Consider the following 13212-nt stretch of genomic DNA (forward strand, 5'->3'; position numbering starts at 1 on the left):
TGTATACCGTAAAATTGTAGTAGAAAGATGTAGAAAATCATCTTGAAGAAACTGGACAGTACCCTTTTTTAGTAACTGCTAAGAAACGATAGAAATATCTTCTTGCGTGCCACAAACATTCTTGGTGAATCAAGTAATTTACAGTATAAAATCAGTAATGACTTTTCACCTTGCTGAAAATAATAGATGTTACTAACAGTAATCAACATTAATGTTTGTGTGGCAGACATTTTCATTGACCCAAAAGACTACACACAGTAATTTAGCATGCTGTTCCTTAAACCTCTCATACTCTGATGGATGAGATCACTGTAGATGATTCCCAGGAGGGTACGCTTTTGTGTGCTGTAAAGCCCAATGGTGAAAATATGACCTTGTTTTCTTACATAGAAGGACATACTGTTACTGTATATCTCCCTCATGTGGGCCTGGCACATCCATTCTGGCTCGCTGATTTTATTTTATTTTTCCATGACACATTTCCTGCATTTGGACATATTCACTCGAACCTTATCATCAGAAGTAAACCACCAAGGTTCTAAAGACAATCATTTATCAAATGAGCAAACATTAAAAAATATACCTTCACTGAAACTGATGAAATAAGTGTATATGCTTAACAAATAATGGTAAATGGTTAACCAATTTGCATGTCATGACGTACACAATGATTACATGCCTAGATGCTTTGGGGGGGGGTACAAGTATTCAACAGAGAAACTGTTTAATACATTTTGATTAACATGACGCATTTGATAACTGCAGACAATAAGACAAACTCGTTTGCATTAACGTACCCTAAGCATTTGCAATTTGTTCTAAAGAATGAGAAATTTGCTGTTATCATGTGCACAAGTGACTACATGATGTGGAGGTTCAACAAGTAGTTTTGAGAATTTTAAGTCTGATCTGAGAAATATACCAAGGCGACTGAGGAAGACTGTAATATTCACTGAATTTGGTTTACCTTTTTTTTGGCAGAAATTCTTCTTTTGAAATGTAACTTTTAATTGCCCCATATCCCCTCAGTGTATCAGCAGAGATTTCTACAGCACCCCACAAAAGTGAAAAATTAGCTGTTGCTAATTCCATGGCAAAAGCCTCAGTGTCCCTGAACAGTGTCTAAATATTTTGAGGTGTTCTGTTCTGTGAAAACGGAGAGCTTACACTTCCATTTGTCATCGGTACAAAGGGTTGACCAAAGTCAAAAGAACAAGGTTGTTCAGAAAACCGACATGTTTTTTTTTCCACCCCTCCTCCTCCCGGTAGTGGACGAGGACCTTATACTTTCCCGCTGTCCCTCCTGCCATGAATGGTTGAGAATCCCATGGGTGGGTGACGTGAGCACTGGGAAGTAAACTTTGGGAAGATTTGCTCCTTCGGTTCCAGTCCAGCCTGGAGGGAAGAGGGATTACTGCAGCAGGCGGTAGGGGGCTGTGGGGGGACAGGACGAGGCTCAGTGGGAACCGAGACGCGCCTCTGTCACACCGAGGATCACGGGCGGATGCCATGAGACGCAGTTGGACAGACCAGGAGTCTTCGAGTGACATGGATGAGACCTGACAGAATCAGACCTGAGGAGACAGCTGAGGACATGTGCTCAGGCACTTTGCAGAGGAACTGTTTGTTGTTGTCCACATAGATAGTAATTAAGTGAGATTACTGACTGAATGGCCCTCTCCGCAGTCATGGGAGTATGGATGTCCTCAGAATGATATATGGAGCTACATGAAGAATGCATGAAGTACGTGTGCATGAAGCTACCATTTGATGGGTACATAGTAAAGGAAGTTCTTCAGCAGAGAAGAGACTTCTAGAAGAGTCTAAGTTCTACTCATATAATTTACATCTGGACCAAACTGACATCTAAAGTCACAGAAGTAAGTGGTAAGTGTTTTTGCTGAATTCTGTATTGAAATGTTTTCTTTTTCTGTGAGTTCGCTGAGAGTTCATGTGAAAGGGGAGACATTATTACACGCACTTTCACTGTTACCCAAGGATCACATCATTGGAATAAATAAACACTCTAAAGACTTTAGATTCAGACTCGTGCCAAGTTCCTGGAAGCTGATAGCCAAACATATTTACCAAAAATATGTGCAAAAACAGATAGATGGACAGACACACACAGACAGACAAACAGATAGACAGATAGATAGATAGATAGATAGATAGATAGATAGATAGATAGATAGATAGATACTGTAGATGGATAGATAGATAGATGGATGGATGGATGGATGGATAGATAGATAGATAGATAGATAGATAGATAGATAGATAGAGAAATAGAGACTCTTCAATGCATTAACATCTGAGGGATAGGAAAAGAAAGACAGACCGCATGTAATGAGATCATGAACTCTCTCACAAACCAGGCTGGCAAACTGAAGTACTTTCTATTTTTAGGCAGACTGTGGGTGGTTTAATTTAGATTCAATACTTAGTATGTAAGTATGTCAATAGTTTACCATGTAGAAGAATGTAGAAATGCTTTTCATACAAGGATACTTGGATTATGTTTGGTTTAGAACAGTTTTGAATACGGTCACACTTTAAGTGAGCTTTTCTGGATGAGGTCTGCTGATTGCCTGACTACCAACAGAGGATTTTGCCACTTTTAATCTTTCTTTTTTTTTTGTAAATAATAAACTACACCATAGCCAAGATAAAGAAACAAAAGTGTGGCCAAACATTTACTCTGTCCCTCAATAAAGCAGGATGTTATTTCTCCCTTGGCCTATAGGTCACCTTTGTCAGATGTCTGGAGTTATTTTTCTAAGAAAACTTGCATCCTAAATATTCTCTCTTACTGTGCAGTGGGAATAGCAGCCTCAAGTAATTGCTGCTGTTGGGATTATAACCAAGTTAACTGTACACCAAATCCTTCACCTTTTCTAATCCCCAGTCTATTATTTTTTTTCCGTTTTGATTCTTCCCAGAGACAGAACCATGGGCAGTATTATTGCTTCCACGTTAAACATCAATCCCAATGCCACCGACAACACAACCCAGCCTGAAAGCTGGGAGGCCTCCTATATAAAAAAACTGTCGCACGTTGACGAGGACCTCTATCAGGACTTCTACGGCCTCTGGATCACCCTCATGGTGGTCAACACGCTCATGTTCGTGGGGGGCGTCGTCCTCAACAGCCTGGCGTTGTACTTCTTCTGCCTGCGGACTCGCACCCCCACCGCCCCGGTGATCTACACCATCAACCTGGCGGTGGCCGACCTGCTGGTGGCGCTGTCGCTGCCGGCCCGCATCGGCCTCTACTACAGCGGTGGGCAATGCCAGGCGTGCGTGCACGTGCACACCTTCAGCTACTTCGTCAACATGTACTGCAGCATCCTCTTCCTCACCAGCATCTGCGTGGACCGGTACCTGGCCGTGGTGTGGGCCGGGGGCGCGTCGGGCCTGCGCTGGAGGAGCCCCAGCGTGGCACGGGGGGTCAGTGCCGGCGTGTGGTTGTTCGCCGTGGTCATCACCTACTCCCTGCAGACCACGGCGGCCATGGAGTTCGGCGGCTCCACCTCCTGCTGCCGCATGCCGCTGCTGTTTGCTCTGACCATACTGGAGTTTGTGCTGCCACTGCTGGCCATCGTGGGCTTCACCGTACGCGTGGCCTGCGCCCTGGCCGACCGGCGCCTCATGCCGCAGAGCCGCGGCCGCCGGCTGCGGGCGGTCAGGCTGTTGGTGGCCGTGCTGGTGGTGTTCGCCGTCTGCTTCACACCGTTCCACGTGCGCCAGGCGGTGGTCTACTTCGGCCTGGGCGGCAGCCGGGCGCAACACGTGGTGGCCTACCACGCCACTGTCACGCTCAGCAGCCTCAACAGCTGCTTGGATCCCGTGGTGTACTGCTTCGTGCCGGACGGTGTGCGCTCAGCGCTCCCCTGGCCATACCGGTGGCCCGGGGGGAGAGGAGGGGGGGACGGAGGCGAGCAGCGCACCAGCGGAGTCGGAGGAGGAGGAGGGAACGGAGGAGGAGGTGGAGGTGTAGGGGATGGAGAGGGAGGAGGAGACTCAGGCGTCGTTCAGCGGAGCCCCAAGGGACAGGGGACGGCCACGGGCGCTCTGGCACACTGTGTGGCCACACTGACACTCGGCCCGAGTGCTCTCTCGTCTGCAGAACTGCCAGTGTGAGGACGACAGACTGGTGAGCAGACACAGAAATAGGCCAAACCTACAGTGATGAAAGGAGAGAGAACGTCATCATCATCAGCTCTGGTGGTGAGGGGAAGAGATGGAGTACTTTTGGGCGTCAGGTCTAATTTGGAGCTTTGAAACTGACCTGTACCCTGCACCTCCACCCGCATGCTCGTTCTGATCTACTTTTGACCTTTGACCTATTATTCACTGACCTGACCAATAAACTTCACTGAACCCACTTTATAAGCCTAAAATGCAATACCTCGGGAAATGGCATTCACTGTTCTGTGCATCTTACACACAGAAATAGGATTTTTCCAGGGGAAGTTTCAGGCAAATCTACATAGTCACTTATACAAATTCCGGAGGGAATAGTTTTGTTGTTTATTTTTGTCCACACTTATCTTAATGGATGAATGAAATCATTTGTTTATGATTTCTCGAGGTCCCAACCCCACTGAAATGGCAGCACTTTGAAAATTCAGGCTGTTAACACTCCGATGTTGGGTAGCTCTCTGAGTTGTTTTTTTCAAAGGCTTTTAACTTCCAACTGCTCTCTGCCATCTTGCTTCACGTTTGGCATTTACAAACTAAACATTTTTATGATTTGTTTAAGACTTTTTTCCACTTAAAAGTAGAGGGCACACATTAGTCTGCCACCCAAAAAGGGTTTCTTGCACACACGTATAGTTCTTAGGACACCTGGTGGACAAAGTCACATAGGGACATAAAAAGACTAAGCATTCAAGATTATATTGTCTCCACCTGAAAAATGTCTTTTTAAACATATGGAAATTGAATAGGAAAATACAACATACTTCCTCTGTGGCCATATTACGGTAAATAGCTAGAAAAAAACATGTAAAAAAGATACATGGTGTGTAAGCTAATTTGTTTATAAGGAACATTTTTTGACTGCATTATTTTTTCTTGCAACTTCATTCATACTGTTTCATATAAAAATATGATACATTAATGAATATGATATACTATCAAACATGTTGAATGTTCATATTTGCATTGAAATTATTTATAAGTATTTATAATTTCAATAAATCTCCACTATTGTTCAATATTCAGTATTATTTAGTTCTGAACAAACACAATAATCAACAAACACAGAACACAAGACTGACCCTGGTTTTCTTACCATGAACTTGCCAGTGAACATTACTTTTTAGAAAGCAGCTTATGGAGACTCTGTGTTGTATCTCATGAGGTAGTTTTAACAAACAAAAACTGACAACTGATCATGCATTATAAGCTAATCCAATACCAAAACACTGATATAAGTAGCGCTTCTGAAAAAACTTCTGTTTTGTTTGTATATATTAGCGTATGTCCTTTTATTTCTTTGCCTATGTAATCTTTGATCTCTGACAGACTTCATAATAGAGTTGAATTTAGAAGGTATGTTAGCTAACGATATTCATATTTTTTTATGTGTTTTGTGCTGGTTGGTATGATTTTTATGTCCTGTATATAGTCTAGATGCATTATTTGACTATCCCTAGCTTTTTTTATGACTCAGTGCTACCAAAAGGGGGTAGTCTTGGACAGTGTCGGACTGGGAACAAAATTCGGCACTGGCGATTTCCGTCTGGACCGGCCCACATTTCCCCCTCCATCATGCGCACCGCAATATCAGGCTATTTATAACATATTAAGTTGGCCGTTGTTTTAGAACCATGGACCGCTTCCTTTACAAATGTATTGTTAAGTTCTGGTTGGAGAACAAATCAAATTCGTCTGGTTTGGGGCGTGCAAAATTATTCCTGGAAAGCTACATATGATGGCCTGGCCGCTAGGTCCGTTGACCTCCTCTTCTTGCTCCTGCCCTCCCGTATCAGCCTGCGTCCAGACTCTTTCCTCCTCCTCTTCGTTTGGCACTGGTGGACTGTTAATGCCATCATTGCAGTTAACGTTTATGTTTTGCCTGGCACTGGCCTTGGTAATTCGTTTTTTGATACATTTGTTAACATTTTTGCAGCATCAGCCTCGAAATGTTTTTCTTTTTCTCTTTGAACCTTTCCGTTCCACCTTTTCTCTTTTTGGGACCTCTATGCATTTGTATTTCCAATGGCTATCTTTATAATAGCTTCTTTCTGTCTTGATTTGATTATTTCCCGCCTGACCTCTGATATTAGCCTACATGGATGGACGGATCCACTTGGTGTGGTGCGGGGAGGTGACGACGGTAACACTTTCTGCCCCTCTTTGGGACCGTGTATCCCCTGGTCAGATGGGCTATTCCAACATCAAGTTCTCCGTCACCGGCCACCTCGAATTTAGTTTCCGTACAAATTGTTCCCCTCATTGCTGGTGGCATTGCAGCCCACTAGGTAGGCAGGCCCATCTGGAATTTGCCAGACTTGCTAGATTGCCAGTCCTGGTCTTGGACATAAGATGACGAAACATGTACCAAGTGTTTCATGAGTGTGTGATAAAAACCACACAGCCAACAAAAGTGTACAGGCCTGCCAAGTGCTGGTGACTTATATTTGAAAAAACAAACAAACATATGAATTCCAGACGTATAAAATATATGTCATGTATTTAAAGTGGGGCATCTAATATGATTTCACTATAGTTGTGACAGCATCATTTACAGTGCCACTGCTTTGCAATCAAATGGTGGATGTCATCATTATAATGTGTCTTTTACAGGTTGCAGCATAGAGTCATATTGTAAACATTTTAGGCTCTTCATTTGTTCTTCTTAACCCAAATAAAGACCCACCCCTCTATTGGAGGGCCTGTTCAGTTTAACCATGACCCCTAATCCACAGTCCATGACCACTTATCCACAGTCCCTGTCTGGGAATTTGATGTTCTACTTCCCCCTTATGGCTTGATTTGCCCTGAATGTGGCCTTTGATCTGCAAAGAGACCCAGTGTGTCCAGTGACCCATGCTTTACATGTGCCCAGACTGTGTGTGATGAATGTGACTTTCTCATTTTTTTGGTCAAATAACCCCCCCTCCACCCCCCCACCCCCCGTGTTACCGTCACTCTCCAGCTCACACACCAGTGTCCCCGGCTCTGTCCCGTCCACTTACTTTGTCATGCTGTCTAGCCTTTGCAACATAACGTGGCAGTGTGGTGTCTGCTTGCGTATGTTTCGTGTGTGCGTGCTGGATTAGGCCACGTCTGCAACATTCTCTCCATGGACGCGAACAAGTTTCTGTCTGGAGTTGGGCCTTCGCGCCTCCTTCTGACAGCGTGAGTGGCACCCTGCTGCCAGCCTCCTCGTGGGCATGTGTCTGCTGCCCGCCTCCTCGTGGGCATGTATCTGCTGCCCGCCTCCTCATGGGCATGTGTCTGCTGCCCCGGGCGGAAGGACCCCCAGGTCTGCGAAAGTCTGAAGACGGACGTGAAAGTGCAGAGGCAAGATGTTTTTTTTTTTTTTTTTTTGAGGACGGCGTACACCATCGAGGTCTGCTTCAACGTAAGCAAGTTCTCGGATAAACCACCTGCTCGGTCTTGCATCAGCGTCTTTCGCCGCTGACAGCAGGAAACTCCTCCATCAACACCAGCTCTTGACTCTCTCCCCCTACACAACTGCTGCCTCAACACTTTGAACACATAAGCATTGTTTTTTTTCTTTCTTCCCAGCCTCTGGTACCTACTAGCAGATCCTGGTGTGTTTGAATATTGTATATGTTATAAAATTATAGCGTTGGAGTGTATTTACTTGTTTACCTGTCTGTCTAATATCTGAAAATGATTGGATACTGCATGTGGGAGAAGGATGTCATTTGGGACTGCTAAAGGGACTGCTAAAAACCATGCCAGTCTGATATCCCCTGCGGCAGGGGATAGATCAGCTATGACCCAGTGACCTTAAGACAGTAAACACTAGAGTGTGGCCCCTGTAAATACAACAACTTGTGACCTGAATTGGCGTCTTAGTTTTCTGTCAAACCCTCGCCTGTAGTCCCGGCTTAGCATTTAGCAGGTAAGAAGAAAGGTTTATACTCAAACCGAATTTGTAAGGGCGACTACTTTGTATGATCTGATTACATGACATGGCCATTCGTGAGAAAAAAGCAACTGTTGTGCCCGTGATAAAAGAAAAAACAACAGGGCTGCCAACTCTCACATTTTGGTGTGAGACACAAGCTTTGATTCTGTCTCATGCTAGCATTGACTTTTATTCATGTCACACCAAAATATAACTTCAAACTTTGTCAATCTCACAGATTCACACATGAAGTCAGCCTTGACAGTTCTGAAAGGAGTGGCATGCAAACCCTGCCCAGGCCACACCTAGCTGGTATGCATCAGGCCCATGTCAACACTCAGCTGACAGACGGAGAACTCCGACATCTGATGTTGTGATCTGTAAACAATACAAATAAACGCATGCTCCTCCTTTGACTCTCTCTAGAGCACAGTTCATTATACCATATCAATCCTGCCTAGAGGCACTTTATCAACAGGCAGGTTCTGCCAGCAGCATATACAGGAGACATGGATGACTCATGATTTATCATGATCCTAACTATAGGGTAAACATCGCCCTCACTTTAGCTAAAGGCATGCTTTATCATTGATTTAAAAATGTGGTTGTACCATACATGTGCTTCTCACTGGGTGTCAGACACATGGTTGAAGTGTAGCTGTGAGAAAGAGAGTTAATGACTCATAGTAGCTGAGGTTTAGGATGTGCAAAAGGAACAGCTATTCTGCAGGGAGAGTCTAACTCAGTACAAGTTCAAAAATGACCCCTTGAATCTCTTCCTTTTCACTCTACTTGCGCCTCTGCATGAGAAGCTGCCTGTGGGGGGGGGGGGGTTGGGATTCGTGCCATAGGTCAAACATTCTCCTTTTGCCTGAAAACACTGAACGTGAAACCTTATGTAAACACCGAAGGGGAACCTTATGTGCGAGAACTTGCTGACTCAGGTCTACTTCTGAACTCGTGGCTGTCAGACCATCTGTGCAACACAGTTCTGCCTTGACTTCCACAACTTTTTCAAAAAAGGGAACCACAGTGGCAATTAACCTCTTAATTCTCAGCAATCAGGAGCAGAGAATTAGAAGTCAAAAGACAATTACACCCGCTGGAAATTGATTGCTTTTTTGCTATGTTTGTAGTCTTGTACTCTTGCACACTGCGAAACTGTCCAAATGGTGCCTTGACCTCAATAAAGTCGAGGACGGCATCTATCTGTGTGAGGTCTCCATCAAATTAGTGTTTCAGGAAGTTTCAGTGGAGCTGATTTATAAAGCACCCATCTGTAGCCAGCTAATGTGATTAAATTACACTCCCGAGACTGTCTGGGACAGAGACGTAATTAATTGGTGTGCTGGTATGAGCGCCGGTTCTGTGGCGGCCCCTTTCTTGATCCATTTGGAAAACAACGTCCTGGTGTAAACGGTCCTCTCAGAGAGTCGGCAGACTGAGAAAGGTTAGCCGAAGGGAACTAGGTGTCTCTGTAGGGTAGAACGTCCTGTGACATTTCCATTGCCCAGTTTACTGGAGGTGACAGAGTCTGACACAGATTACTGGCACACTAAGACAAACTTACGCACACGCAAAATAAACAACCTTTACGGGTAAAGGTCGGACGCCTTCTCCATCATAACCAACCATCCATGTGCGGAAGGACAGAATGTCTTAAAGCTAAATGCACTATCTGCAGGGCTCCTGGTGGCTTGATATTGTTTTGATGTTACGTAAACATAAGTAGCCAGTAATCCCTTTCTGTCAAGCCTGTTCATGCCTTTGTCGTTTGAAGTTTTGATTGCATGTGTGGGCCCAGGAGTGTGGTCAGTTTTCTTTGGTATTTTGGGCACTTTTAATGAGTTTATTGTAAATCCAAAGATTTAGGGTTTTTCAAAAGCATTCACTGACTTTCAAAAACCACCCTCAAACAATAAGAGTCTTTCTCCATTTCCTGGCCATGAATCAAATAATTCTTATCTTGTTTTCAAGCTCACCATGTGGTTGTAATAAAGATTAATTAAAAAGCAAATTAAGGCTGCTTGATGGAGTCATAGGGAGGCAAGTCTATATATTTAGTTATAAAGATAGCCCCCTTTCAATAATTATTGGGGCCTTCTTTGTGATTTAAATTATACATATATTACATAAAAGGAGGAAGTGCAAAGAATTACCCAACATCCCAAGTGTTTTGCATTGATAGCTTTAAACATCCTGTCTTTGGTTACAGATAACTTTGTCAGAGGAGACAAGAGGATGAACATGAGGATGATGAATGGGACAAATGATGATGGCCAAGCGTTATGGTGTTTGATAGATAGTGTTCGCTGCTGTCTACATCAGCGTGGCTGTTGAAATCCAAATCCCTCAGGAGTCCTGACGTAACCGTGGCACCACGTCTGTTCCCTGCCAAAGGGTGTTGAGGTCCTCAGAATAATCACAGATGGCATTGTCTTACCTCCAGCATATCACGACCCCCCTCACACCACGATGGTGTCATTTTGTCCAGAAGTAGATTCACATGCATATTGCATAAGCCACTCTTTGCCCTTTCTTCATATTTATAGAGTGGAGCTGCACAGACTAGCTGAGCGAGACATAGGCCAAAAGTGAAGGAGGGGGGTGGGTGGTTTAAAAAAAAAAAAATGAAAGGAAGAGAGGGCGAGAGACGTGTCCGTGTTTGGTCAGAAGCCTTGGCCGTCTCGCCGCACTTTTATTGCTCCGATGGGTGTGAAAGTGAGTGAGGAGACACTGACACAGGAGATAATTATCCACTTGACGGAGGGGAACAATAGCGCTTCTGGAGAACAGCCAAGCTCGGGGGCCCTCTCGCCGCGTTCCGACTTCTCAGAGTCCGACAATTTATGAACACACTGCCTTCCTGTTCACTCACTCGGCCGCCGCGGAGAGAGGAAGGTGTCCAGCCAGGGGTGTTAGCGGGGTGTTTGTCCGGCGGCCTTTGATGGCCTCTATTCTTCTGGGCATCCATCACTCTCCGAGCCCTGATTAGTTCCCACTTGAGGAGTCCAAGTCTCTCACAGGAGTTTTTATGGGCAGACACGTCACATGCAATTGATTGCTTTTGCAGAGACGTCTTGGCTGAAAGTGCTGTGGGAAATTAATTCACTCAGTCAGTGACTGACTCTATACCATTACTGCAGTTCAGTGACAGGAGACAGGTGAGGGACCTGGACCATAAATAACAGTACAGTGTTTTGAAGACAACAGACACTACAATGCACTCTGCCTGAAAAAACGGCGTGGGCTCATGATGTTTTTTTTTGTCCAGATATTTTTCTATCCTTCAATACTTCTATATATTATTGATCAATGTCTCTCAACGCCGTGGCAATTAGCACAATGCAACCCGTTCCATGCTATCAAGTTTACATAAAACTGTGGTTTAAGAAGTTGGTTTGCCTTCACAATGGGAGATAGCCAGAGATGGCTGACTGCCTTCCAGACTCTTTGTACTGAAAATGGTGTGATTGACTTGGCCAAATGGCAGTTATTGTCGAACAGGAAGTCTTTTGTTGTATTTCCCACTGTTTGTTATGCTTGCATGTCTATTGAACCAGGAAACGAAACGTATACCCAATGTCTTGGGTGAGTTTTTCCTCCCCCTTGACAACCCATGTGGCATGTGCGCACACATACCTATCCACACACAGATGCGCACACACATATAGGCCTAGAGAAACACCCTCACATACATTTATGATCTCAGAACTAGTTTCAAAATGAAAACTGACTTCACACTGAGCTAAATTGTATTTCAGATTTGTTTTGCTCCTGCCAGGAAACCCACCCAAATTGATTTACATATAGCCATGCCATGTGTATTGTCCTTTTAGATAGGGAGAAAGAGGAAAAAAGAAAAGAAAAATAGATTTGTGTTTTTAGCTGATTCTTTTCTCTTGTTTTTCTTTTGAAAAATAATGAAAGGTCCTTTACAATAATCATCACAAAAGTAGAGGTAAATCTTTAAAATGGGAAAAGAACTTGAGTGACCAATATCTTCAGACGTTACGTTATGAACCTCGAGAAGTAGATGACAAATGATAGAAGTGTGTAGAAGAGGACTGGTTAGTAGAATACTAACTAAATACTAATACTACTGAGATACAATGCTCTCCTTGGGTAAGTAGACTACCCTGAAACAAACTTGACAGAATAACTATGTCAATGGATATAAAAAAAACACAAAAGAAGATGGTTCACACGAATGTTATTACACGTACTACAAAATAACCCACATAGAATAGTGCTATTGCATATACTACGAAATGGCACGCACAGAATAGCTTGCCACACCAGAGAACTTGCAAGTTCTCGAGCGCGAGCCTTTGTATCTTCACCTTTAAATGTAAATCCCGCCCCTTTATTTAAATTAACTACATCCGTCAGCGGAAGCGGTTTGCTTATTTCCGACAGATATTCCCTTTAAAGGCGTATTAAAACCATTGGCTTGACTGCAAGACGTCCCAGAGGATTCCGTCAATGCACCAAAACAAAATACCTTGCAGGGGAGTTTAACGCCAAAACACATCCACTACCGTCTCACAGCCGTTTGTTTGTACAGCGGAGAGACGTATCGGGGTAAGCATTTCAGATGTCTCTGCGAATTTCATTGGCAATGTCGACCTCTGTGTTACCAGTTGCATCTCAGGTTGCTCGCTGCGAGCGCTTGACTTGACTGGACCAACGCTATGCGATGAGAACTTGCATTTAAAAAAATGTCCACTTGCCTCGCTTTAGTCAGTTAAGAAATGTGACATGGAGCTTGATGGCTCTTAATACAAATTGAGCGTGTGACCCAAGGTAGGAGTGTGCAAGGGATATTCTACAATACGGACAGCTAGTCTTCTTGGATACATATCTGGAGCAAGTAAGCCCTGCAAAAAGTCGATGAAACGACATCCAACACTAGGGACTGCATATAGCACTGACCGTGTTGCACTTGTCAGCACCATAATGTCAATGTTCACGGAGTGGAGCATTGCAATTTCACTGCACAGTCAATTGCAACGTCCAATTGTCGAATAGCGAGTGCTCAAATGTGACCCGGTGTAAGAATCTTTTAAGTAGCCTATAGCTGCAGGCATGATTATTTG

At 44.1% G+C, this 13212-nt stretch overlaps 2 protein-coding genes across 2 annotated transcripts in view; both read left to right on the top strand.

The window, feature by feature from the left end:
* Positions 1–1269: 1269 nt before the first annotated feature.
* On the top strand, positions 1270–5069 carry LOC105904904 (G-protein coupled receptor 20). The gene is made up of 2 exons (XM_012832856.3): positions 1270–1887; positions 2943–5069. The coding sequence occupies exon 2, from the start codon at positions 2953–2955 to the stop codon at positions 4141–4143; it is 1191 nt and encodes a 396-aa protein (XP_012688310.3). The 5' UTR covers positions 1270–1887; positions 2943–2952; the 3' UTR covers positions 4144–5069.
* Positions 5070–12551: 7482 nt separating this feature from the next.
* LOC105904895 (solute carrier family 45 member 4) overlaps positions 12552–13212 on the top strand; it is a 54596-nt gene continuing 53935 nt past the window's right edge. Inside the window, 1 exon segment of the mRNA XM_012832847.3 lies at positions 12552–12697. The gene's annotated coding sequence lies outside the window, so the exon portion shown is untranslated.

Source organism: Clupea harengus, chromosome 19, assembly GCF_900700415.2.
Source record: "Clupea harengus chromosome 19, Ch_v2.0.2, whole genome shotgun sequence".
NCBI lineage: Eukaryota > Metazoa > Chordata > Actinopteri > Clupeiformes > Clupeidae > Clupea > Clupea harengus.

Excerpts from the sequence above, each read along its gene's own strand:
- LOC105904904 (XM_012832856.3), top strand. The coding sequence starts at position 2,953 with ATGGGCAGTATTATTGCTTCCACGTTAAACATCAATCCCAATGCCACC.